Raw genomic sequence first — 27,511 nt, 5'->3', positions numbered from 1 at the left:
GTGACCCAACAGGTCTGATGGGAGGCTCAGGGAAAGAGAGAGAGAGAGGCAGTCAGCCAGGTGGAGTCAGGTGCTGTCTACAGTCTGGGCTGGGACAGTGTCATAGTTCTATACAGTAGCAGAGCAGTAAGGATTGTGTGGAGCAGGGCTGTAGTCTAGCCCCTAACTGACTGACTAGCACTCAACAGGAATACCAGGCCTTGTTCATCAACTGGAAAATGAATTCTACATAACACTGAAGAGAGAAACTTGTCAGAGTGGATCTTTCTTCCCTCTCCCCTCTTGTTCATTCACTCTCTAGTCTCTCTCGCAGTGGCTGGAGCTGGGGGCTGTGTGAGTTTGTACAGTAGTCCAGAAAGAGAGTGAGAGGAAGAGAGAGAGGGAGAGAGGAAAAGCGACAACAGGGGAGTGGACAGAGGCCAGGGGAGACATGCTACGCTACAGCTCACCAGGATCGGTCACCACCACCGAGGACAGTCCAGAGCAGCCCAGTGAGGTAAGGAGCCCCAGGGCACTCTGTCGCAGGATAGAACCCAAACATCACTCTTTTGCCTGTCAGATGAGTAGCATGGCGTGTTGGTTTGTAAGTCAGTGTGTTTGTAGACTAGCTGGTGTTTGTTTGCTTTTGTCTCCGCTCCCCCTACTCCCCGTTCACTTTTCTCTCTCTCATTCTGTTTTCCTCACGTCTGGCTGCTCAAGGCTAGTTTTCGTAGCATGTCTACATCACAACTAATCATTCTCACTTTTTGAGTGTTGCCGGTATGTTGGAATTTTGCATGTGGCTCAGGGATATGTGTATCTGTTTGAGCTAGTAATGAGAGCCGAGTATCTGGGAGGCAGGGCTGTCATGTTTATTTGATCAGCCCAGAGCGCCTAGCAGACAGCGTCTTTAAACTGCCAATAAAAGCCATTCTCGCAGCTAATGAAGTGACACCAAAGGATTTATAGCCAACATAAAAGCCAACATGGAGTTGGATTAATCCTTATGATGAATACAGCGTCATGTTTCACTCTCAACCAAGAGATTGCTTTAGCAATTACAGTATGTTAATCAGCTCCTAGGGCACCTTGGTTCTAAAGGGATGTGTTGTACTTGTAAACAAGATAGTGCTAGCTTGAAGTGGTATAAGGCATATTGATGCTGTTACCTCATTGCAGTTAAATTTGCATCATTTTTGTTTGTGGTTTCACAGCCTATAATTATAAATACTGATGGTGACCTGTTGTATTTGGACCCCATCAGAAACATTCCACTGCTTATTGTAACACAACAGTCAGGCTCATTACAACACAAATGTTGTGTCTCACATGATAGATCACATTATATTTGAACTAATCCATTTTTATGTCATAAAGAGTGACACTGGGGAACACAACACATTTTAGTTTTCATCCAACTATGACATTGATTACTGATGCATGAGCTTGAACTGAGTGACATTGACATTTTCTTTTTATGTCGGTGTGTGTTTCTGTCTGTTTTTGATTCCCCCAGAGGAGGATCCGGCGACTCAGACTAACTCTTCATACAGGAGACAATGGACAGAATGAAACCAAGAAACCAACCTCAGACACAGTGAGTCTCAAAACGCACACCCAGTCAGCCACACAGCCAGTCAGCCTCACACGTCTTCATCTTCACCACCCTATGGAGCCTGGATTTATCTTTTCTCTCTCTCCCCTCCCTTAATCGTCGCTTCCTCAACCTGTAGTCTGTGTACTCTGCCTCTCTCCCTTTCTTATTCACAGCCCTCTCTATCGCTCAAACACACTCAAGTCAGGTGGGAATTGTGAAGTAGGAACCAGCTTTGATCCAGTTCTAGAAACATTCCATGGACTGTAGCGTTCGGGGCGGCAGGTAGCCTAGTGATGAGAGTGTTGGACTAGTAACCGGAAGGTTGCAAGATTGAATCCCCGAGCTGCCCCTGAACAAGGCAGTTAACCCACTGTTCCTACGCCGTCATTGAAAATAAGAATTTGTTCTTAACTGACTTGCCTAGTTAAATAAAGGTTAAAAAAAAAATGTCTACACAATACAGAGACAAGGTGGAACCACTGAGATTTACTGCTGCTATATTATCTGGGCTGTTGGTTATGCAATTGTATCCACACAGGGGTGTGTACACCACACACACATACAGTACATACTGTAACGAGTGCACTGAGAGTCGGGAAGCAAGTTCAGGGAGTGAGTGTTTTAACAACGCACAGACATGAAAACAGAGTCAATAACACCTGAGGAAAGAACCAAGGGGAGTGACAGATATAGGGAAGATAATCAAGGAGGTGATGGAGTCCAGGTGAGTGTCATGGGGCGCCGGTGCGCAAGACGATGGTGACAGGTGTGCGGGATAATCCTGATGACCTAGAGGCCGGAGAGGGAGTATATGTGACACATACACAGCTGTGTTCTGATTTTCACAGTACTCTGCACAAAGTTAGGAGGTGCGTGTACCTTTTCATCTACAGTAGTACTCTCTTCAGCATGCACAAGCCTAGCTGACAACAGGATTACACAGAACCGCATACTGTTGTCTGTTTTCAGATGCCGTATATCATATATAATGTACACGACACATGATGCTGTAACATTTTATTGGTCGTCTTATACAAATGTTTAGACAATAAACAATCACTAAACAATCACGGAACTCTTTTTAATTACATGGTACCTACTTAGTACACATGGGTAGCCTACATCATAATAAAGGCAGGCATGTTGTTTGCCAGAGGTGGTTCGCCGTTTTGCTCTGTTTGTGTTGAGAAACTGTGGTCTGGCAAAGTTACATCAGCTATTTTGTAATGTAAGTGTTTGACAGCACACAGTGTGCTGCTTAGAATCACATTGAGGTTAGGGGAAGTATGATTCGGTCGCTCCTCCACAGAGACTGAGATAGTGACAAAAAGCAAAGAGATAGATCCATGCTGTTCTTTGTACCTTGTACACTGTTTCTCTAACCTGCCCCACCCCTTTACCATCACAGTTCAGCTGATAGCAGCGTGACTAATGGTGTAATCTGATGGTGTTTCCCTTCAGGAAGCTGTGCATGTTTACAGCATTACTACTGATGAAAGACGACAGTCAGGTCAGGGTAGAACAATGAGCAGCACAGAGAAGAACAACGTTGGGCCCTAGTTAATTAGGGCCCCAAGTTTTTCCTGGTCTAGTTATGTGGTCTGGAAATACTCAGGGCCCTGCTGATGACACTTCACATCTGTGCCAGTCGTATGAGGGCCGTGCCACTCTGCCACGGCCAGCTGTGCGCTCCAGTCTGCAATGTGGTATCAGTCTGTGCTGAAGCTAGGCCCACTTAACGAGCCACCCAGCGCTAACAAGAGCAGCGCTCTGGAGCGGTCAGGACATATCGCACATTACATTAATAATTATCCCAGCCCATTAACTTCAGAGGCCTTTACAGATAGAACATAAACAGAGGATTAGTATGTAAGGACGCACAGTGGGAAAGGAGGAGAGAAGGATGTTCAAAGTGCCCCCCCTCCAACCACATCCCCTCAAGCTTCCCTTTATCTATTGACTTAGCAGGCATGTTGAAGGCAGCTGAAATTTACATAACTCTTCCCTTGTTGTCAGGGTTTCACTCAATAATGCCAATTCAGTATTCATCAGTACAGTACAATGAGTGAATCCAACAATAAGCAGATGACGTCACTACGACCTACATCCGAAATTAAAGGTCAACATCAAACATGGAAAGCGACATTCGTAAAGATCTGTGGGCTGTCCTTGACACTGGATTCTTTGATGGTTGAACTCACTGTATGTAGATGTTATCTTCAGAGGAATTGAAAATATAGGTAACACTCCCATATTGTGCACATACTCTTGGTTTGTTAATCATTTGGAAGTGAAACCTGGGTAGCAGGAGACAAAAAAACTGTGGTGTCACAAAGAGATGGAGAGGACGAAGAAAGAAAACACATATGACAAGATAGTTAAGTGAAGGAGGGAGGAAACATCTTACATTTAAGTCAGAGATATTATGTTTCGGAAAAGAACAATGACAAAAGTGGTGATCTACCATGAAATTAAAAAGGGCGTGTCCTGTAACCCGACACTCCGTGGGAGACAGGCTTATCAGTGACTCTGACCTGGATGTGGTGTAATGCATCTGCTCCATGTGAACTGCCTGGAACTGTGGCACAGAGGTGATAGATTGAAAGTTTAAATGAATGCAATGTAAGACCCCCACTGCCACAATGGGCTTGAGTCAAAGGATGGTGTTTTTGAAGTTAAGGCATTTTAATCAAATGGGTTACATTAGCAAATCTTTTCAATTCTACATGACCTGTACTGTAAGTTCCACATAGAGTTGAAGTCTGAAGTTTACATACACCTTAGCCAAATACATTGAAACTCAGTTTTTCGCAATTCCTGACATTTAATCATAATAAAAATTCCCTGTCTTAGGTCAGTTAGGATCACCACTTTATTTTAAGAATGTGAAATATCAGAACAATAGTAGAAAGAATGATTTATTTCAGCTTTTATTTCTTTCATCACATTCCCAGTGGGTCAGAAGTTTACATACACTCAATGAGTATTTGGCAGCATTGGCTTTACATTGTTTAACTTGGGTCAAATGTTTTGGGTAGCCTTCCACAAGCTTCCCACAATAAGTTGGGTGAATTTTGGCCCATTCCTCCTGACAGAGCTGATGTAACTGAGTCAGGTTTGTAGGCCTCCTTGCTCGCACACGCTTTTTCAGTTCTGCCCATACATTTTCTATGGGATTTAGGTCAAGCCTTTGTGATGGCAACTCCAATACCTTGACTTTGTTGTCCTTAAGCCATTTTGCCACAACTTTGGAAGTATGCTTGTGTCATTGTCCATTTGGAAGACCCATTTGCGACCAAGCTTTAACTTCCTGACTGATGTCTTGAGATGTTGCTTCAATATATCCACATAATTTTCCTGTCTCATGATGCCATCTATTTTGTGAAGTGCACCAGTCTCTTCTGCAGCAAAGCACCCCCCCCCAACATGATGCCGCCACCCCTGTGCTTCACAGTTGGGATGGTGTTCTTCAGCTTGCAAGCATCCCCCTTTTTCCTCCAAACATAACGATGGTCATTATGGCCAAACAGTTCTAATTTTGTTTCATCAGACCAGAGGACATTTCTTCAAAAAGTACGATCTTTGTCCCCATGTGCTGTTGCAAACCGTAGTCTGGATTTTTTATGGCGGTTTTGGAGCAGTGGCTTCTTCCTTGCTGAGCGGCCTTTAGGTTATGTCGATATAGGACTCGTTTTACTGTGGATATAGATACTTTTGTACCTGTTTCCTCCAGCATCTTCACAAGGTCCTTTGCTGTTGTTCTGGGATTGATTTGCACTTTTCGCACCAAAGTACGTTCATCTCTAGGAAACAGAACGAGTCTCCTTCCTGAGCGGTATGACGGCTGCGTGCTCCCATGGTGTTTATACTTGCGTACTATTGTTTGTACAGATGAACGTGGTACCTTCAGGCGTTTGGAAATTGCTCCCAAGGATGAACCAGACTTGTGGAGGTCTACAATTATATTTCTGAGGTCTTGGCTGATTTCATTTGATTTTCCCATGATGTCAAGCAAAGAGGCACTGAGTTTGAAGGCAGACCTTGAAATACATCCACAGGTACAACTCCAATTGACTCAAATGATGTCAAATAGCCTATCAGAAGCTTCTAAAGCCATGACATCATTTTCTGGAATTTCCCAAGCTGTTTAAAGGCACAGTCAACTTCGTGTATGTAAACTTCTGACCCACTGGAATTGTGACACAGTGAATTATAAGTGAAATAATCTGTCTGCAAACAATTGTTGGAAAAACGACTTGTATCATGCACAAAGTAGATGTCCTAACCGACTTGCCAGACCTATAGTTTGTTAACAAGAAATTTGTGGAGTGGTTGAAAAACGAGTTTTAATGCCTCCAACCTAAGTGTATGTAAACTTTCGACTTCAACTGTACATGTCCTAAGGAAAGGAAATAAAGCTCAGGGCACAAAGCAGTATTACAGAGGTATATAGCACAGTGGAGTCTTTCATTATGCAAGAAATGTTGATACACAGCCAAGCTTAGATAGCGTTATGTCAATTAAAGTAGTGAATAGTACACTCTTTGAAAAAAAGGTGCTATCTAGAACGTAAAATTATTATTCGGCTGTCCCAATAGGAGAACCCTTTGAAGAACCCTTTTTGGTTCCAGGTAGAATCCTTTGGGTTCCAGGTAGAACCCTTTTGGGTTCCATGTAAAACCCTTTCCACAGAATGTTCTATATGGATCCCAAGAGTTCTACCTGGAACCAAAAAGGGTTCATCCTGTGCGGACAGCCAAAGAACCCTTTTGGAACCCTTTTTTTCTAGGAGTGTAGAAGCAAATATTGCCCATTTTGCTTTCGATTTTGAGTTCTTCAGACTAGGCCTCTCTCATCTGGTTTTCCATGAATACGTAACACTCTCACTTCAGTAAGGGTCAAATTCCTTTGGCAGGACATTAAAACTGTTTTCACAGCCCCTTATCTGATTGGATAGAAGAAGAAAAATCTGTTTCAGTTGCAGCTTCAGCTTCAAAGAATCCAGGACAAAACTGGAATAAATGATCCCTCTGCAAACATGCTGAAACACCTATATTGTAATATTTAAAATGCAATAGAAGCTGACATATTGAGTTCTTTCAGAGGGTGTGTACAGTACTGGCCATAAAACATAATGCCGGCCATTCTTCTCTCCCATCTGTTGGAATTCACATTGCCTATTTGGAGCCCCTCATAATTTCTCGTCAGCCTGCTCTCTCTGTGGATTATCTGGTGTGGAAATGTGAAGCAACGTCCAGCTCAGGAGGCCATGAAACAACAGCGGCGTCATTGTTCCCCATCTCTTATCTCTGCTGGATGGGCGAAGGACACATTCTCTCTCTGGCTTGATGGGCTGCAGAGTAGATGTCTTGGCTGAAGTTCCTCTGAGCTAATATTTATTTAGTATGGAAGCTCCTATTTTCTCTTCTTAGAAACAAGAGCTTTTTATACAGTACCAGTAAAAAGTTTGGACACACCTACTCTTTCCAGGGTTTTTCTTTATTTGTACTATTTTCTACATTGTAATAACACATATGGAATCATGTAGTAACCAAAAAAGTGTTAAACATATATTATATTTGAGATTCTTCAAAGTAGCCAACCTTTTCCTTGATGACAGCTTTGCACACTCTTAGCATTCTCTCAACCAGCTTCATGTGGTAGTCACCTGCATTTCAATTAACATGTGTGCCTTCTTAAAAGTAGATTTGTGGAATTTCTTTCCTTCTTAATGCATTTGAGCCAATCAGTTGTGTTGTGACAAAGTAGGGGTGGTATACAGAAGATAGCTCTATTTGGTAAAAGTCCAAGTCCATACTTTGGCAAGAACAGCTCAAATAAGCAAAGAGAAATGAAAGTCTGTCATTACTTTAAGACATGAAGGTCAATCCGGAACATTTCAAGAACTTTGAACGTTTCTTAAAGTCCAGTCGCTAAAACAATCAAGCGCTATGATGAAACTGGCTCTCATGAGGACCGCCAAAGGAAATGAAGACCCAGAGTTACCTCTGCTGCAAATTATAAGTTCATTAGAGTTAACTGAACCTCAGATTGCAACCCAAATAAATGCTTCACAGAGTTTAAGTAACAGACACATCTCAACATCAACTGTTCAGAGGAGACTGCGTGAATCAGGCCTTCATGGTTGAATTGCTGCAAAGAAACCATTACTAAAGGACACCAGTAAGAGGAAGAGACTTGCTTGGGCCAAGAAACACGAGCAATGGACATTAGACCGATGGAAATCTGTCCTTTGGTCTGATGAGTCCAAATTTGAGATTTTGGGTTCCAACCACTGTTTTTTTGTGAGACGCAGAGTAGGTGAACGGATGATCTCCGCATGTGTGGTTCCCACCGTGAAGCATGGAGGAGGAGGTGTGATGGTGTGGGGCTGCTTTGCTGGTGACACTGACAGTGATTTATTTACAATTCAAGGCTCACTTAACCAGCATGGCTACCACAGCATTCTGCAGCGATATGCCATCCCATCTGGTTTGCGCTCAGTGGGACTATCATTTGTTTTCAACAGGACAATGACCCCAAAACACACCTCCAGGCTGTGTAAGGGCTATTTGACCAAGAAGGAGAGTGATGGAGTGCTGCATCAGATGACCTGTCCTTCACAATCACCCGACCTCAAACCAATTGAGATGGTTTGGGATGAATTGGACCGCAGAGTGAAGGAAAAGCAGCCAACAAGTGCTCAGCATATGTGGGAACTCCTTCAAGACTGTTCGAATAATATTCCTCATGAAGCTGGTTGAGAGAATGCCAAGAGTGTGCAAAGCTGTCATCAAGGCAAAGGGCGGCTACTTTGAAAATCAAAAAAAAAATTGTTTAACACTTTTTTGGTTACTACATGATTCCATATGTGTTATTTCATAGTTTTGATGTCTTCACTATTATTCTACAATGTAGAAAATTGTAAAAATAAAGAAAAACCCTTGAATGAGTAGGCGTGTCCAAACTTTTGATTGGTACTGTATATCAATTACCATCCCGTGTTGTTGATGTCTGTCATTAAGTGCTTAAGGAGTGTCCAGAAACTAGGCTTCTCCTAGCTCTTTCCCCACAAAGCATTGTGGTAGTCCAAACCATTCTTTAAAAACAATGTATGGGTTATGACTAAGATGTGGTCTAGAAATGAGTATAATGACTATTCCCAGTGATCAAAACTACAGTAGACTATGTTCAACAAAGATGGTAATCTGTCATCAACAGTTTGATGAGAACAGGTACATGATCCATGCATTTAATCTCTACCCTTAGCCCATATCGTTATCTGAAAGAGGGGAATGCATTGTGTACATTGAAGCATATCATTTGCAAACAAAATATTACAAGAATTCAGTAATAATCAGGATATAGGGTTGTGAAATATCTCCAAACATTGTGAACACACAGTTCGTTTGTTTCTGTTTGTCTTCTCAGCAAGAGGAGAAGGTTGTCAACGGAACATGGAAGAAGAAGAAGAACACACTCATCCAGCGAGAGAGGCCAGCTGGCAGTGAGTTACCTGTACAGGTAAACTACCACAACCACAACATAAAAAGCTATCATGGTTTCCTACATAGAGGCTTTTGAAAGGGAAGGTTACAGAAAGTTATGGTGAGAATATGGGAAGTAACTTCCTGAATTTGTGGTCAACTCTGCTATTGGCATGTGAAACACAAATATGCAAGCTCTGCACTGTATACAAACAAGAACATTTAGAACCTTTTGTACTATCCTTGATATAACCTATCCTCAGATAATTCCAAGTATTGATTTCTGTGTATGTTAAACAATTGTTGTTGATGTGTAGTATTGGGTACAACCCTCTGCCTCTGGTAGAAACAGAGGTCATATGGACCTGTGTGCACAACCTGGTCTCAGAGCATTTCGTATTATTCTGTACGTGAATTCGAGTCTCTCCATTTTTGTATGATATGTTATGTTTCGTATGGTATATATTAATTTGGGGATATCCATCACCCACTTCAAATTACAATTCATATTATATGTTACGAATTTTCAAAACTAGAATATGTTAGGAATTTACCAAATGTATGATATGTTACGAATTCTAGCTAGGTGGCTAACGTTACCTAGCTAGCTAATGTTAGGTAGGCTGGGGTTGGGGTTAAGGGTTAAGTTTAGGAGTTAGGTTAAAGGGTTAAGGTTATGGTTATAGGAAAGATTAGCTGAAAGGGTTAAGGTTAGGGTTAGTGGAGGGGTTAGCTAAAAGGGCTAAAGGGAAGGTTTAGCCAACATTATAAGTAGTTGCAAAGTAGCTAAAAAGTAGCAAGTAGTTGAAAGGTTGCTAATTAGCTAAAATGCTAAAGTTGTCCGTAATGAGATTTGAACTCGCAATCTTTGGATTGCTCGACATTCGCGTTATACGCCCACCCACAATACTTTTGTTTTTGCCTTAAGTAACCATCTGACTTATGTAACCATACCAAACGTAACATATCATACTAATTTGAGTGTCCTGAATTTATCGTCAAAGGCAAACAGATTCACCTTCCATGGTTTATACTGGAGTCTGTGGCATAGTAGGGCAGGCCATTGTTTTGGCTCCTCTATTGTTGAATAATGTAGGGTAGATAACAGACTCAAATGTGGGCTGGCTGCCTGTCTGATCATAACAATGGAAACATATTGCTTCTTCACACAGTAAGACTTATTTATTGTGAGATTGATAAGATACTGTATCTGTATGTTACTGTAAGATAACATAAAGGTGCTAGAGCCACTTCCTGATACTGCTGAGCTACAAAGGACCTGTGTCAGTGTGCACCTGTGCTCCTAAAGAGCCATGTTGTAGAGGAAAAATAGCAGGGAGACAGCAGGAGCTCATGTACTGGGTTGCAGAAACATGACACCCTCACTACACCCTGTTTCCATCCCTGCTTCCCAACCTCCAGATTCAAGTGCTCAGCAGCAATGCTCGAAACACCTGGGCATGCGCACATATGCAAACGCACAAACACTCACATAGAGGCGAACACACACACACATCTACAGCTGGTAGAAAGTCTGCCTAGATAGAAACCTGACCGGGTTGATCCTGTCTCCCTCAGCACCTCAGAGCAGCGACCAATGGGGAGCTAGAGACGTCGCTGCAGCGGCAGCACGGGCCCAAGGTGTACGGTGTGTTGCAGGGGACAGGCTCGGACAGACAGCAGGAAGTGATGGCGTGCGAGTGGTCTGTCAATCACCTGAGGGATGAGATGAGATACATCAAGGAGGTGAGTGGAGATGGAGAAGATAACGATGAAGCTGATCCAAGTTAAGGAGTGTAAACAGAGCAGAGACCTACAGTACAGTACACCTGACAGGCCTGCAGGGTATCCAAGAGCTAACATCAGGATTCTGTAACATGGACAATATAATAGATTTGCTAATTAAGCAATAAGGATGGATTACTTCAATCGTGTGTTATCTCTGTGCTGCACAGGTGCGAGATTCCCTGGAGAAGGTCAGAGAGCGGATGTACGGCCAGTTTGGAGGAATGCAACATTCGATGCAGAAACTATCACAAGACATCAGGGTCAGACAATACACCAAGGCACACATGACTAATAAGACAGCTAACAGCTTCTTATAAACACAAAATGGATACAAAATCTGAGAATTGGGTGTGCCATGTGTGTCTCTCCAGACTGCCAACTCCCAGAGGAAGACTCTGGAGAAAGAGGTGAGGGTTCGGACTGCAGCCATGGACAGCTTCGACCAGATGAACAGCTCCCTCATATCTGCCAACATCGACCTCCAGGTACAGGATCAACAACACTGTCAAACAGGCCTGTCACTGTCTCGTCACGGCCATCCCACTGGGCACCTACGTCAGTTCAATGTCTAGTTTTGATTTACATTTGTGAATTCAATGTAAAATCAACCAAAAATGTCACCCTGTGATTGGATTTAAGTTAAAAGTTGGGGGGGAAAAAGATGAAATTCCCGTACGTTGATGGCTTTTTGCAAATCCAATCAGTTTTCCACTTTGATTCAACATCATCACATAGAATTTTTGGGTTGAAATCACGTGGAAACAACATTGATTGAACCAGTTTTTGCCCAGTGGGATGTCCCATAACCCCCCCATGGAAAGTCTTAATCCTCTTAAACAGAGATGTGCAGCACTATTCTTCTTTCTTCTACTGATCTGTGGAGAGTGAAGGATATCCTGTCTGGTTCATTATACATGTTTGTTTTATAAAGTAGCTCGAAGCTGTTAATCTTAGTTTCAGTGTATGAGTCAATCTTTCTACTCATGATTGCTGCATGCAATAATGCCCATGGTTGGTATGAGGAATTAAAGAACTAGCTTCCTTTGCAGAAATCTCTACTAGAGAGCTGTCACAATCGTGTGGACTCCCGGGATGAGATGAAGAGCCTGAGAAGCTCCTTTCAGCAGGCCGAGGAGAGGCTGAAGGAGAGGGAGAGGCAGCTGGAACTTGCCCAGGCTGAGAACTGCACACTAAAACTGAAGGTAGAGTACTACTGTAAACACAGCACACCAGCACCACACGGTGGATGGCACAGGCTTGCTAAGCGTTTGCTTTTTGTTTATGGGGCACAGTTTACTCTAGTCATTAGTGATCACAGGATACATCATCCTCACCCTGAACGAGTGCCATGAAGTAGCAACGGTCATCACAATTGTTAAAAGGTTATAAAAACAATTCCAATAAATGCAAAAGTTGGACACTGGATGAAGATACTCAAAACGTTTTGAATTTTTTTAATCAATTCGACGGATGGTCTAGTCTAGTGGTTAGGATTCGGTGCTCTCACCGCCACGGCCTGGGTTCGATTCCCGGTCAGGGAACACACTATTTGGCTCCCGAGTGGCACAGCGGTCTAAGGCACTGCATCTCAGTGCAGGAGGTGTCACTACAGTCCCTGGTTTGATTCCAGGCTGTATCTCATCTGGCCGTGATTGGGAGTCCCATAGGGCGGCGCACAATTGGTCCAGCGTCGCCCGGGTTTGGCCGGGGTAGGCCGTCATTGTAAATAAGAATTAGTTCTTAACGGACTTGCCTACTTAAATAAAAAATAAAATAAAACATTTGACAAATAATGAATGTTCAGGGACTGTGGTGGGAATTCAGGTATTCAATTTGTCAAATTTGCAGTTATATATATATACATTTTCTAATGGTATCAGTTTCTTGTGTGTGCTAAAATAAAGCAAATTATATGGGCTTCATTTGTGTAAATATATTGTGTATTTGCATATATAAATGTACTTATTAACTGGGTGGTTCGAGCCCTGAATGGTGATTGGCTGACAGGTATGACAAAACATTTATTTTTACTGCTCTAATTACGTTGGTAACAAGTTTATAATAGCAATAAGGCACCTCGGAGGTTTGTGGTATTTGGCCAATGTACCACGGCAAAGGGCTGTATCTAGGCACTCCGTGTTGCGTCGTGCAAAAGAACAACCTTTAACCTTGGTATATTGGCCATATACCAAACCCCCTTGTACCTTATTGCTTAATTTAAAAAAAAGTCACATTGAGATTAAAAGTCTCTTTTACAAGAGAGCCCTGTAAACATTACAATAAAAATATAACAATAAAACATACACATATATGTGTATAAAATAATATAATTCAGCACACCATAACAAAATAAACATATTTAATAAAAGCAATCCCATTAAACTACATAGAGGTCCTCAATCAATAATTTAAACTGCCTGAGTGGCACCAGCACATGTAACTGCAGTGAACTCTGCAGACTGTTCCACAAATTAGGGGCAAAAAAACAAAATGCAGATTTTACCAAATCTGTGGAGACTGAAGAAATCTCTATTGTTATCCATTTCTGAGAACGGGTTTGATAACTTATGATTCTTAACTTAATTAATGAAGTTACATATGAAGGGAGTTTCTGTAATATTGCTTTGTAAATAAATACGAGAATGCAGCTCTCTTCTTACAGACGGAGAAGTCCATCCCACATTTTTATACAGACTACAATGATGAGTCCTAAAATTGTCCCCTGTGATAAAATGTATTGCGGAATGGTAGACTGAGTCCAAGGGGTTCAAAACGGAGGTTGCTGCATGCTGCATGCACAATATCACCAAAATCCAATACGGGGAGAAGTGTTGTTTGAACAATCTTTCGCCTATTTTCAATACTGAGGCATTTATTTATTTATTTATTTTTTTGACCTTTATTTAACCAGGTAGGCAAGTTGAGAACAAGTTCTCATTTACAATTGCCACCTGGCCAAGATAAAGCAAAGCAGTTCGACACATACAACAACACAGAGTTACACATGGAGTAAAACAAACATACCGTCAATAATACAGTAGAAAAAATAAGTATATACAATGTGAGCAAATGAGGTGAGATAAGGGAGGTAAAGGCAAAAAAAGGCCATGGTGGCGAAGTAAATACAATATAGCAAGTAAAACACTGGAATGGTAGATTTGCAGTGGAAGAATGTGCAAAGTAAAGATAGAAATAATGGGGTCCAAAGGAGCAAAATAAATAAATAAATACAGTAGGGGGAGAGGTAGTTGTTTGGGCTAAATTATAGATGGGCTATGTACAGGTGCAGTAATCTGTGAGCTGCTCTGACAGCTGGTGCTTAAAGCTAGTGAGGGAGATAAGTGTTTCCAGTTTCAGAGATTTTTGTAGTTCATTCCAGTCATTGGCAGCAGAGAACTGGAAGGAGAGGCGGCCAAAGGAAGAATTGGTTTTGGGGGTGACCAGTGAGATATACCTGCTGGATTTATTTCAATATAAAAAAACTATCTTGGATCTTAGCTTCTTAGTCAAATTTTCTATATGCGTTACGAAGGACAACTTGTCATCAATCCAGACACCCAGGTACTTATATTGAGAATCAACCTCAATTTGGGCTCCATTTGTAGCGCAAATATGCAGGTCCTCAGGGTCAACATTTTGTGACCTAGAGAACAGCATGAGCTTGGTTTTACTTGTATTTAACACTAATTTAAGATCTGTAAGTGATTTCTGAATTTAATCATTGCCATGCTGAAGTTCATGAATGGCCTGCTGCACCAAGTTGGCACAGGAATACAAAACTGTGTCATCTGCATAGAGATAAATGTTACAAGTATTAACAGTGTGCCATTAATATACAAGGTGAACAATAATGTCAAACCCTCAAACCCTGAGGAACACCTTTTTGAATCTCAAGAAATTCAGAATGAAACCAATCTGTCAAGCTGGCCTGAGTTCTGTCGCTAAGATAATTCTGAAACCATAAACAGGCTGTATATCCCAGGCCTATTCTTGATAACTTCTTCTGCAAAACAGAATGACCAACAGTGACGAACGCTTTGACAGGTCAATAAACAAGACAGCACAGCTCTTTTTAGCATCCAAGGCATTGACAAGATCATTAACAACTAGCGTGGCTGCTGTGGCAGTACTATCTATGCCCAGCCCTAAACCCTGATTGGTTTATATTAAAAATACAATTATCAGATAAAAAGGAACGAAGTTGTACATTAACCAAGGATTCAACAATCTTAGCTAAACAAGGTAGTTTTGAATCCCCACCCTTATGGAGTGGCAGCACATATGCGGATTTCCATGCTTTTGGAATACTTCCTGATAACAATGTTAAATAAAAAATGTGGGCTACTGAGCCAGCAATAAAGGGAGATGCACACTTAAGCAGACCAGGCTCCAAATGATTAGCCACTGTGGATTTGTTTTGTCTAATGTTAGCATAGCATCCAGGACTTCTTTATCAGTGAAAGAAAACTCCTGACCAGCATTTTCTGTATCATTCAATAGATTTTCCCCATCAACATCCAACTACTCTTTTCAAGAGCTGGTTTTGAAATACATTTAAATATATAGCCTGCAGATATAAAATGGTGATTAAATGCATTAATGATATCAATTTTGTCAGTAATAGGGCCAGAATCTAAATTAATTTATTGGGGGACTTATCAGCTTTCCAAAATGTAGCTGTTTTCCCTGTGCATTCAGATAGTGTATTAACATAATAATCAGCTTTGGCTTTTTTAACTAGTTTTACACACAATTTCTCAATCCCCTGACAGACTGCCAGTCTGGGCCGAGTCTGTGAATCTAGTTTTGGCCCAGGCAGCATCTCTGTTGTGTATGACTTCAGATAGCTCTGGACTGAACCAGGGGCAAGACCTATTTTTAATTCTCAGTTTTTGCGGCACAGTCGATAGCGCGCTGAACTTCGGGCTAGAAGGTCGAAGGTTCGAGACCTGCTCCCTGCTGTTTCATTACATTGCTTCAGAAGTGGGATCGGACCTTGCATCCACGACAGTGCGTGTGCTTGGCCGGTGAGCACGTCCCAGACGACTCCGCCCTATGGGACTCCCAATCACGACCAGTTGTGATACAGCCCAGGATTGAACCAGGGTCTGTGATGCAGTGCCTTAGACTGCTGTGTCACTCGGGAGCATTGGGTCTATAAGGAGCCCTCGGCATTCTATGGAACAATTTGTAGAATTTCACTAAATTAGTTGTAAAATTGCAAAATCTCTTCGCCCTATGGCAAAATGTGAAGAATTACAGTAAACTTGCTTTAAAACTGCAACGTTTTCTGTACGCCCCATTGCAAAATGTGTAGAATTGCATGAAATTAACTCTAAAATGTAAAAATGTTCTCTCCACTGTCAAGAGGGGGGCTGCTAAAATGTTTTGCTTGAAATGTGGTGGGAGGCCACACCCCCATCAAAGTTGACCATCCCTGCATTATATGATTGATATCTCTCTGTGACTTACTCCGTTCTTCTCATTTACCTCTACTTCAGTCTCAGAATGCTCTGCTTGATTTCACACACTTCATGTTCTGGTTATTTCATTCAATTTTCGATTGTGACTCCCCTGATCCTTTGACTGATTGGCCTTCTCTGACCTGCTTTGTTCGCTCTGACCACTGAACACTCAACTTCAATTCTATTTGATGATGAATGACAGGTCATTGACAGATAATTGAAGCTTAAAGAACCAGTCCTCCAGATTTTAACTATTAACATTCATGCCGGACTCACTAGAAAAATACAGAATCAACAGACATTTCTACATGCATTTTCTTTAGCAGGTCTTTGAATCGTCACAGTGTTGTTTGAAATTGACTGATAGATGTGTGCTTGTGTTGTCCAGGTGGAGTCGTCTCAGGAGGCCAACAGCCATGCAGTGCAGGAGGTGACAGCGAGGCTACAGAGACAGTATGAGGAGAGACTTCAGGAGGAGCAGAGGAAACACAGAGAGGAGATAGAGAAGCTACAGGTACTGCTGAGTCTCCTTCTGATATCACTTCGCACAAGCCACTGCCTGAAGAGAAAGGGCGGTGATCGATTAATCATGCGAAAACCAAGGCCGGTGATGTTTTCACCATCTTACATATTAATGAAAAGTGTATATGTAAACCACAGGAGGCTGCGTCCGTAATGGAGCAAATGGAAGGGAAACCATGTGTTTGATACCATTCCACTGATTCCGCTCCAGCCATTACCATGATCCCGTTCTCTTCAATTAAGGTGCCACCAACCTCATGTGATGGAAACAGTATGAAAGGTTTCAGTTTCACTCTGCTCATACAAGTGGTATGAGTCTCCCTCTAGTGGTACAAGTAACTCACTATGGTACTGTTAAATGTAGAGTAGCCTAACTTCCAAGTGTTGATATGATAACGAGGCCAGATTAAATTGTATGTTCTCTGCCTTAAAGCTTTTAATATATTTTGTTTACCGTCAATGTTTTTCAACTAGGCCCAAATTGACGAGTATATTAGGCGATTAGAGGAGGCAGAGAAGAATGCTAAGATTGCGGAGGCCAAGATCGCTGAAAGGGACCAGAGGATCAGTGAGGTGGAGCGCCTGCTGGACTGTATGGGACAGGTAAGACCCAGAATAACGCATGCAATAATGCAATATTGCATGCAACATTATCTTTATATCTATAGTATTTAGGTGTAATATGTCAAGTCCTTTGGGCAAGAATACTATAATAATATGTATTTTTTGCAGGAAAAGGGCCATCTTCAGAAGAAACTGCAGGAATGTGAACAGCGTCTACGCTTGATGGAGGTGACATACAAAACAGATGCAACTGTAGCAAAGAGGTACAAATGCCAAAACAAAAATGGCATTTTATATGTTCCATCCCATTGAAATGAGATACTGAAGTGATAACACTATAATTAATTATTACAGTTCTCAAAAGTTGGAAGAGGAGGCAGGGGAGCTCCGTGAGAGAATCAAACACCTGAATGACATGGTGTTCTGTCAGCAGAGGAAGGTCAAAGGCATGATAGAGGAGGTGAATGACTAAGAAATGTCTCTCTCTCTCTCTCTCTCTCTCACTCTCTCTCTCTCTCTCTCGCTCTCTCACACTCTCTCTCTTACTCACTCACTCACTCACTCACTCACTCACTCACTCACTCACTCACTCACTCACTCACTCACTCACTCACTCACTCACTCACTCACTCACTCACTCACTCACTCACTCACTCACTCAATCACTCAATCACTCACTCACTGGAAACATGAGTACACTAACATATGAATGTTATACTGATATGCAAAGTTTGTTTATTTTTTTCATCTTGAAAATGTAAAGGTTGAATCATTACGAGCTAAAGTGGCACAGAAGGACATGTTCATCTCAGAGCTTCTGGACAGAATTGCTATTGTGGAGTGTGAGGTAAGACTGGACTGCCACCACACTATGTACTGTCCACTTCCCGAACATTATGAATGTTGGTGTGGTTTTCAAAACTTTAACTTTATGGATGCATTCATGTCCAGCGTTCTCCTACGTTTCAGATCGTCAATCTCTGTGTTGTGCTTTGACATTACTCTACCTCTAAATTCAGTGTTGCACCTTTTGTGACGTCATCTGTCTCTGTCTGGTCCACTTGGATTACATCACATCCACCTCATTTGCATGATCTGACTTTGTTCCTTCCTCCTAGAATAATGAGTTAGAAGACAAGCTGAAGTATTTTATGTCTGTACAGAGTGCGCCAAGGGAAGTTGTGCAAACCAGAGAGATAGGAGTGGGCTGTGATCTGCTCCCCAGGTATGAACCACTGGTTCTACTATACACGTGGCTTAATTTCCTGTAGTTGGGTTTCTCTTTTAAGTTTCTCATTCTGTTTTCTCATTTTACTTCCACAGACCTGAAATACAAGGGTATGAGATTGAAACTAATGTCCAACCTCCAGCAGCACATTACCAACCCAGACAAACCCCAATCCATCCCTCTTCTACAGAATACCTAGGACAGTCTAGGACATTCAGATCAGGTCTACCGCCACCCAGCAGACTGGAGTCTAGTTTACTGAGGTACACTCCTCCTGAGTACAGCAGGTATCTGTCAACCAACTCCTCAAGATCCTTTGGAACACTAACCAGTCCAACGCTGTCTTCATCTGGCCCTCTAAGCCTTGATCAGTCCAGTACAGAAGAGTCTGCCTCAGTTCCAATCACAGATAAAGCCTCAAGTCCAGAGACGGACATTTCAGCCCCATCCTGTTCTCGAGCAAGATCAAGCCCATCCAAAATCTACACACCTTTCATGAAACTTATGGAGATAACAGCAAAGATTAACATTGAGTAATCACATGAAGAAATACTTTTTATGAAAGCTATTCAGTATACTGTATAAGGGAATATGTTGCATATTGTGTAAATAGTCTACTGTTCTGTAAATAATACTTGAAAGTATTCAATTATGTTTGGTTTTGTTTACAGTGAATGTTCTTGTATGGTTTATGGATTTCTGAATTCACTATCGTGTATGAAGGTTTAAATTTATACTGTATCTTTTTCTAACATTTTTAGTTTGCTCTCTATAAATGAGATGCAATATTATTTTATTATTAGTCAAATTATGTACAAATATGTAAAATATATATACTTTGACTTTATTAACAGCTTAATCACTGATACTCCACAACGGTGATGATAATTATTATAATTTTTTTTTTAATCTATTGGATAATATTTAACTATATCTGACAAAACTGAAGAACTATATTTCTACTGACTGCCATCCCTGAGCCACTGGTATAAGAAAATTTGTCTACACTGCCAGGACTGTGTATATGAGAAGTTATGATAAGCATGATGTGCCTTTCTTGAATGATACACATCCAGTGCATACTAATGAAATCAGTGTATGTTTTATTATTACTTATTCATTATTATTATTTTATCCTGCTCGTCATCTATTAACATTTGAACATCTTGACCATGTTCTGTTATAATCTCCACCCGGCACAGCCAGAAGAGGACTGGCCACCCCTCATAGCCTGGTTCCTCTCTAGGTTTCTTCCTAGGTTCTGGCCTTTCTAGGGAGTTTTTCCTAGCCACCGTGCTTCTACACCTGCATTGCTTGCTGTTTGGGGTTCTAGGCTGGGTTTCTGTACAGCACTTTGTGACATCAGCTGATGTAAGAAGGGCTTTATAAATACATTTGATTGATTTGATTGGTGTTTTAATAATCATTCATGAAAATGGTCACAGTCCAGTGGCTGAAATTGTTCATTTTGTGAAGCTTTCAGGGAGGTTATATGTAGCATCCAATTGTTTATATATACACTAGATGACTACACTAGGGCACTGTGTTGAAGCCACCATGACTCCATCTTGGCACTACGTAGCTACACCGTTTAAAATAACATTTTTGGAACCTATAGAAATTAATTTATTAATGTCTACATTCGTTTTTGCCACAATTATTCTATTAGCGACACCGTAATGCATACTTTTAAATTATATTATGTGAGCTAAACGTAAAACGTTCATCAATAATTGACTGTAGGTAGGCCGTGAATGGCCTCACACACCAGTACAGTAGGTGGCGGTGTATGCACCTAAAAGTTGGATGCGATCCGCCAACCAAATCTTAAAGCAGAAGAAGAACAATATTGAAGGTATCGTACTTCCGTACTACTTCCGGTTACAATGACAGCGCGCGAGGTACGTAGCTACCAAAATACAAGTTCTAGCTAACAGAGAGCTGAATATGAAAGTATATTTTATTGAACAACAGAATCCCGTTAAGTGTAACGCTAATGGACTTACAAAGTAATGTTTTTATAGGGTAATTTGAGCTATTCGTTAAGCTTATTTGGGCGGGTTTTAGACTAGTAGCTACTAGCTTGCTAACAATGTCCTCGTCATCGTGGGCAGCTCCATCAGAACGCCAGGGGCAAGTGGGGGATCTCAAAACCAAGAGCAAAGAAGAACTTGGTGAATTACTGTCACGCCAAGATAAATTATTATCTAACAAGTAAGTAACTTCATATCATTCATCTGACAGAAGTGAACTCAAATGGTTAGTCTCTACAACAACATTACATTCTTCTAGAAACTTCCAGCTGTTGTCTAGTCAGTGGGGCCAGTTTTGGCGCTTGTGTGTATATGCTATCCACTTGAATGTAGGCTAGCTAGCAGATGTTACTTGAACTAGGAAAATGCCTTTTACCCTGAACCTGACATTCCTTTGTTTTACTATCACTGCCAACTACATTTTCTTAAAGTTGAGCTGAAAGCAGCAGTAGTTAGTTATTCGTTATCTCTTGTTGACAGACTGATTTGATATGTTATCAACAGGAGGTTCATACAGACCCTTCCAGACAAAGGGAAGAAGATCTCAGACTTTGCAGAGAGAATATGCCTTGCTCTTGCCCACAATGAAGAAGAGGGGAGGAAGCAAGATATGCTGTCATCTGTCAGGACAGAGCTGCTGTCATCTGTCAGGACAGAGCTGCAGTCTAAATACCAGCAGGCTTTGACACAAAGACAACGTGGTAGCCAGAATAAACCAGGAACTTCCCAACATAGGAGACAAGCTGGGGACACAGCTCCTGGAAATGTCCAAGAATTGGACGTCTCACCTCTGTCACCTAATGTTCAGGAGCGCAAAATAGTTGACACGCTGCAAGAAGACAGTGTGTCCAAGGTATCTGCTGCTGAAACCATGAATATGGCCCAGGCTGGTGATGATGCAGGGGTCTCTCTAGACTCTGACAGGACAAAAGAGAGCGACCTAGCGGAGGCCTTGCAGAGGGTCACTCTGTCGGACCACTCAACTGGTTCGAGTGGATCCCTTAAAGACACATTCAACAGACCTGCTACTGGCAACCCCTTCCTTGGAAGGCAGCCACAGAAGAAACCACACTACATAGAAGTCCTGGAGAGGACTGAGAAGGCCCCGGTTACGAGGAGACAGAAGTACAAGCCTAATCAGTAAGTCCACATTGTATGAAAGTATGAGGATACTGTATAGTTCAGTGATGCTGCCTTTAGTTATGGAGATGCATTAGTATTCTCACCTACTAACTCTTATATTAACTCTTCCTGTAATGTTTGCAGGTTTGCCCACAACACAGATGGCTCCCCGTCAGGGTCTCTGTCTCCCAGCCAATCTCCTGGAGGCTTATTACCATCACCGGTGCTCTCCGTTGAGGCCAGGAGGGAGCGAGACAGAAAGCACATTGATGACATCACTGCGGCCAGGCTCCCACTGCTCCACTACAGCCCTGCCCAGCTGCTGACACTGGAGCAGTCAGCTGACCTGCTACGCGAACAGACCAGGAAACACCAGGTGAGTGGCCCCTGGGTCTGTCTGACACATCACACCACAGAGCAACATTTAAGGTCTGTCCAACAACACCAAAATGCTCACTGCTCAAGGTAACAGTTCCCCTCAGATTACATGAGGGAATGAAATGTGTTATAAGTGTTGAGGCAGCGTCTACCTACCTATTCCATTATCACCACAAAAACACTGCTCATCTGATGATGAACACTCCCTATGCTACTTCCATTCATGGTATAGCATAGCAGCCTAATGCTTACTGCTAAGCACTTGCTCATTTTTTCAGGTTAATTACCCTTTCGATGTAAGCATCTTTCCTGTGTTGTGTGTTTCCCTCAGGAGTTGCAGGCCAAGCTGGCAGCCCAGAAGTTGTCTGAGGGGCTGAGGTTCAGCACAGGGAGCTATGTTGTGGAAGGGGGCTTGCTGGGCGCCTACAGGGAGGTTCATGACGACGGAGCCCAGCTCTCCTCAGAGGAAGACTAATCCAGGGGGCCGCAGCAAGGAAACTCTGGTGACCCCTGACCTCTGAGACAACAGTCTCTGTGCCCTGCATTAGGACCTATGGAAGGAAGGGGATTGGCAATTCAGACTAGAGCCCTGCCTGAGGAGATGGAAAGGGTCATGGGCATCAGGTGGTTTTGAAGGCACAGTGGGTGTCCCTGTCTTGTCTATCCTGGGAGGTGAATTGTGTGGGTCTTGGTTCACCATCAATGATTCACTGAGTTGTCACCCAGTCAGCATCCTGTCCAGTTTATCAGAGCTGCCACAGAACCTTAGGCCTCCTGTTGGGTGAGGATGTTTTAGCCTCTTGCAGGGAGCATTAGGTATGCTATCTCACCATGTTGTCAGAGAGTAAAAATCAGTTGTGTGATGAGGCTGCTACAGTATTGTCCGGTATTGTTGACTCACTTGGTGGTTGCATTTCCAAAAGAGTGCAAAGTAATGACCGTCTGCATGTGAGAAATATAAATAAATAATTTTTTCTATGATCTTTTTCTACAGTGTTTCTTATTGAAATTAACTCTGTTCTTACCATATTTTGGTTGATCTTATTCTAGAAATGGGAACAAATCATCATAGCCCTAAGTTCTGCGAGCTCTGAAAATAAAGGTGGAAGCGGTTAATTGCGATGGAGCAGTGTGCTGACATTTTCCAGCAGAATGTTTTCTTAACCCCGCCACGGTTTGATGAGAGCTATGACTCAGCCGTCATTTAAACCCTGTGATGTTATCAGTGGAGAAATCTGTGACACGCTTTAGAAGATTAATATACGGTCTAGTGAAATATTGCAGCTTGATGGAATCGGGCCCAATGGCTGAAATACATCTGGCTTGCATTTGGCTCATGTTACTTCCCGGAGTGGCAGGGTATGATGGGATGGCAGCAGACTGACATGCCATTTTTCAGCTTCTTTTTTTTTTACTAATGCTGATAAGGAGTGCCAACAACATTAAAAACTTCCCAAACATCTATTCCCATCACCTCCAGTCCAATCCTCCCTAATTGTTATACAGACCCATTTTAACTTTAGTACGATTCAGGAATTTTAATGAGGAGAAAGAGAGGTGATTGAGGCGAGCACAGTGGGGAAATGAGGGAGAATTCTTGTCGGTCTGTCTGAGCTCCATGGTTGATGCTCCTTGATAACCCCTGGTAATTGCTGCTGAGCCATTGGTGGGAGCTGCTATAGAAAAAACACCATCTGGCTGCTGTGTGTTTAGACACAGGTCTGATGGACTCCAGAAAGCTCTGCTCCGACGTCCAATAATAAATATGTCAGCGAGCTCAGGAGAGGATCTTCCTCGTACTGGTATTAATTAGGTCTACCTTGCTTACATAAATGTGGAGACTGTTACCAATTACGGGGTTGCATTTTTCCTACAGCTTTGCTACATAGTTTCCGGCCTGCGCTATCACTCACATGTACATTGATATGTCTATGCTGGAACCAAGCATGCGTTCTATGGCCATAGCCTTTAAGTTGTTCGTTTGGGAGGTTGTTTATAGTTGTGGTGAATCCCATACCCCTTACCTCAGATTAATAAACTGCTCAGCTAGTCTGCAAGTGATTTGCTCCAACTGTGTGTCCGAAATCACACATCTCTGGGAAGCTGGAATAATTTGGACTTGGGAAGGCAAAATGGCATATGATTTTAAAACTGCCTGTTCAAAGAGCAGCCAGCTCGGCTGTACAGTGAACAGTGATGTATAGACTGGCATTAAGCTCAATTTGGATTCTCAGCTAAATGATTGCATTATCCTACGTTTGCCAGGTTACAAAGTCTGAGGTCATACAATTTTTTCCATTCTCTCCCCTCTTATGTTATTTTTTTCTCAGAGCACAAAAGGATTTGAATAATGCAGCAGTCAGCAGCTATGTGATGGTAGTTTATCTCCCCCATTCCAATTACAACCAGCTCTGCCTCCTCTTACTGGGACCAGATTGAGTTATGTGTTCCAGGTTTTTTCGTTTCATTCGTTGGTGTTTTGAAATGTGGATTGTTGATCAATTGTACATTTCAGTCTAATTTTCTATTTATGATGTAGAGCTTTTTCAGTCAATGGTATTCACCGGAAATCTGTTTTCATAATAAATCTTGATGCGTGGAAGACATACGTCAAAGCAGGTCAGAAAATGGCAGTGTTTTGATAACACAGAAAATTGTTTTCAGGGAGTAGGTGCTATTGAACTGGTATCCTGCTGTGTTCTCATGGTTGTACATGTAAGTGCAGATATTCAGTATTATTTTACCCTATTACGCTGCTGTTCATTAGTCTAGTCTGCTCTGTCCAATGAGACCAGGTTACTCATAACTTTAACAAGACAACAGTTAGTTTTTCAAGCCTCTGTCTCCGTTTTGTTTTTTATGTGAGAAAGTTGTGAGACAGACGGCAGTAAGGAAAAGGGTTGTTTATGTCATGCCTGATGTCTTCCAGAAGAGACATCGCACGTGGCCTCAACAGTTCTGAAAGTGTGTGCAGCTGCCCCATCATCAACACCATATGCAGATAAGATCACTGAATTCCCTGGCTGGTGTTACTCCTATTAAAACACTGCATTAGAGATGCACTACAGCTGTCTGGAACTGGGTCTCATCGTGCATGAAGTAAACATCCCCTTTAAAATGCTGCTATCTGGTATTTTTAGATGAATGCCATCCTTTACTTTTCCATGAGTTGAAGTTGATTTTAATGTCTGGTTTGTATGAAGACAATGAAAGGCTTGGTAGTATACATTTTCTTTGTCATATTGGGATTCAGTGCCTTCAGAAAGTGTTCATACCCTTTGACTTATTCCACATTTTGTTGTTACAGCCTGAAATTAAAAAGCATTAAATAGATTTTCGCTCACCCATCTCCACACAATACTCCATAATGAGCTTTGCACACCTGGATTGTTCAATATTCCAGTGTATATTTGGTCTTGTATTTTAGGTTATTGTCCTGCTGAAAGGTGAATTTGTCTCCCATTGTTTGTTGGAAAGCAGACTGAACCAGGTTTTCCTCTAGGATTTTGCTTGTGCTTAGCTCTATTATTTTATATTTTTTATTCTGTACAGGTTTCCTTCTTTTCACTCTGTCTTTTAGGTTAGTATTGTGGAGTAACTCCAATGTTGCTGATCCATCCTCAGTTTTCTCATATCTCTAACTGTTTAAAAGTCACCATTAGCCTCATGGTGACATCCCTGAGCGGTTTCCTTCCTGCAACTGAGTTAGGAAAGACGCCTGTATTTTTGTAGTGACTGGGTGTGTTAATACACCATCCAAAGTGTAATTAATAACACCATGCTCAAAGGGATATTCAATGTTTTTTTTTACCCATATACCAATAGGTGCCCTTTGCGAGGCATTGAAAACCTCCCTGGTCTTTGTGGTTGAATCTGTGTCTGAAATTCACTGCTCGACTGAGGGACTGTATGTGTGGGGTACAGAGATGAGGTAGTCATTCAAAAATCATGTTAAACACTATTATTGCACATTGAGTGATTCCATGCACCTTTTATGTGTCTTGTTAAGCACATGTTTACTCCTGAACTTATTTAGTTTTGGCATAACAAAGGGGTTGAATATTTATGGACTCAAGACATTTCAGCTTTTAATTTTTAATTAATTTGTAAACATTTCCAAAAACATAATTCCACTTTGACATTATGGGGTAGTGTGTTTAGGCCAGTGACACAACATCTCAATTTAATGTAGGCTGTAACACAACAAAAAAAGTCTAGGGGTGTGAATATTTTCTGAAGGCACTGTATGTTAGTAGATTCATTAGAGAAGGCCCTTGCACAGGCAGGGATAAATAGAAAAGCTGGTATGTGTTATGCAAAAATAACACTTAACCATATAAACATTATTTAGATAGAAGCTGATTATGACATGGAAAAGTTATGGCCATGAGTAGCATTTGATATCTTTAATATAGTGCTTTGCCAGAATAGCATTCTGAGTGATATACGTCAAGATATAAGCTACTGTACTGTATGTCCAGGTCACACATTGCATGCAGAACTGTATCCTACTGAGGTTCCATGTGGAATACAGTATGCCAGACTCTGCACTCCTGTGGCCTACAAGAATAAGCCACGTTAGTTTCCCTAACAAAAATATTTATCTTACAGTAGCTGTATCCCTGACCACATATGGGGGAAAAAAACATTATATGGCTGTAATTAATTACTATGACGTTTTCAACTATCTCCAGTAGATGGACTACAGACGTGTTACCTACAGTATGTAGCTTCCACAGTCCAACACAAGAGGGCAGTAGCACCACTTTGTGCCCTTCCTTACGGTACCTGGAACCTGTTGTCTCGCACCTTTTTACACTGGACAGACCACCAACATACAGTAAACTTTGGATAAACATAGGAAGGTTTTTATTGGCCAGTTGACGATAATGATATGCACACAGAAAATAACTAGGTTCTGTTTTCATGCAACTGCTCTCATGAGGATACAGTCAGTGTTGTTTGTAGGAGTTGGAATGCAAGCACACCAGCAAGGCCTCGGCTATGATGACACCTCATCATAACTGAAAGTAAGCAGCAAATGTCACCATTTCTGAATGGATCCGACTGAACAGCTGTCAGCTGTCACTTGCAGTCCTGAGCTGACATAATTGTGTTTAATTCCAGAACCTGCTGTTCTGAGGTGTGGTGGATGTCCCTCATGTGTGGCCCAATGGGCCACAGCCCAGCATCTGCTTAGTCCAGATAACACCAACAATCAGCCCAGGTCTACAAATCTACCAAGAGGGGAAACAGTCTGAAATCCCTGTCTACATCTGTGGCTAAGTGGACTCTAACAACTGTTGCTTGGAGAACTTTGCATAACAATCATGAGGCTGCAGAAAGAA

At 41.9% G+C, this 27,511-nt stretch overlaps 1 protein-coding gene across 1 annotated transcript; it reads left to right on the top strand.

Moving 5' to 3' along the window:
* LOC120052555 (nuclear mitotic apparatus protein 1-like) lies at positions 1-23,144 on the top strand. Its single transcript, XM_038999540.1, has 19 exons — positions 1-496; positions 1,496-1,576; positions 9,008-9,100; positions 10,642-10,809; positions 11,019-11,111; positions 11,223-11,336; positions 11,901-12,053; positions 16,705-16,830; positions 17,313-17,441; positions 17,571-17,665; positions 17,757-17,862; positions 18,166-18,249; positions 18,521-18,627; positions 18,726-19,163; positions 20,300-20,306; positions 20,666-20,844; positions 21,168-21,803; positions 21,930-22,161; positions 22,495-23,144. The coding sequence occupies exons 1-19, from the start codon at positions 431-433 to the stop codon at positions 22,636-22,638; spliced, it is 3,051 nt and encodes a 1,016-aa protein (XP_038855468.1). The 5' UTR covers positions 1-430; the 3' UTR covers positions 22,639-23,144.
* The last annotated feature ends 4,367 nt before the right edge of the window (positions 23,145-27,511 follow it).

Source organism: Salvelinus namaycush, chromosome 1, assembly GCF_016432855.1.
Source record: "Salvelinus namaycush isolate Seneca chromosome 1, SaNama_1.0, whole genome shotgun sequence".
Classification (NCBI taxonomy): Eukaryota; Metazoa; Chordata; class Actinopteri; order Salmoniformes; family Salmonidae; genus Salvelinus; species Salvelinus namaycush.
Note: the sequence above shows the minus strand (reverse complement) of the source record. Positions and strands in the feature narration are given on the sequence as shown.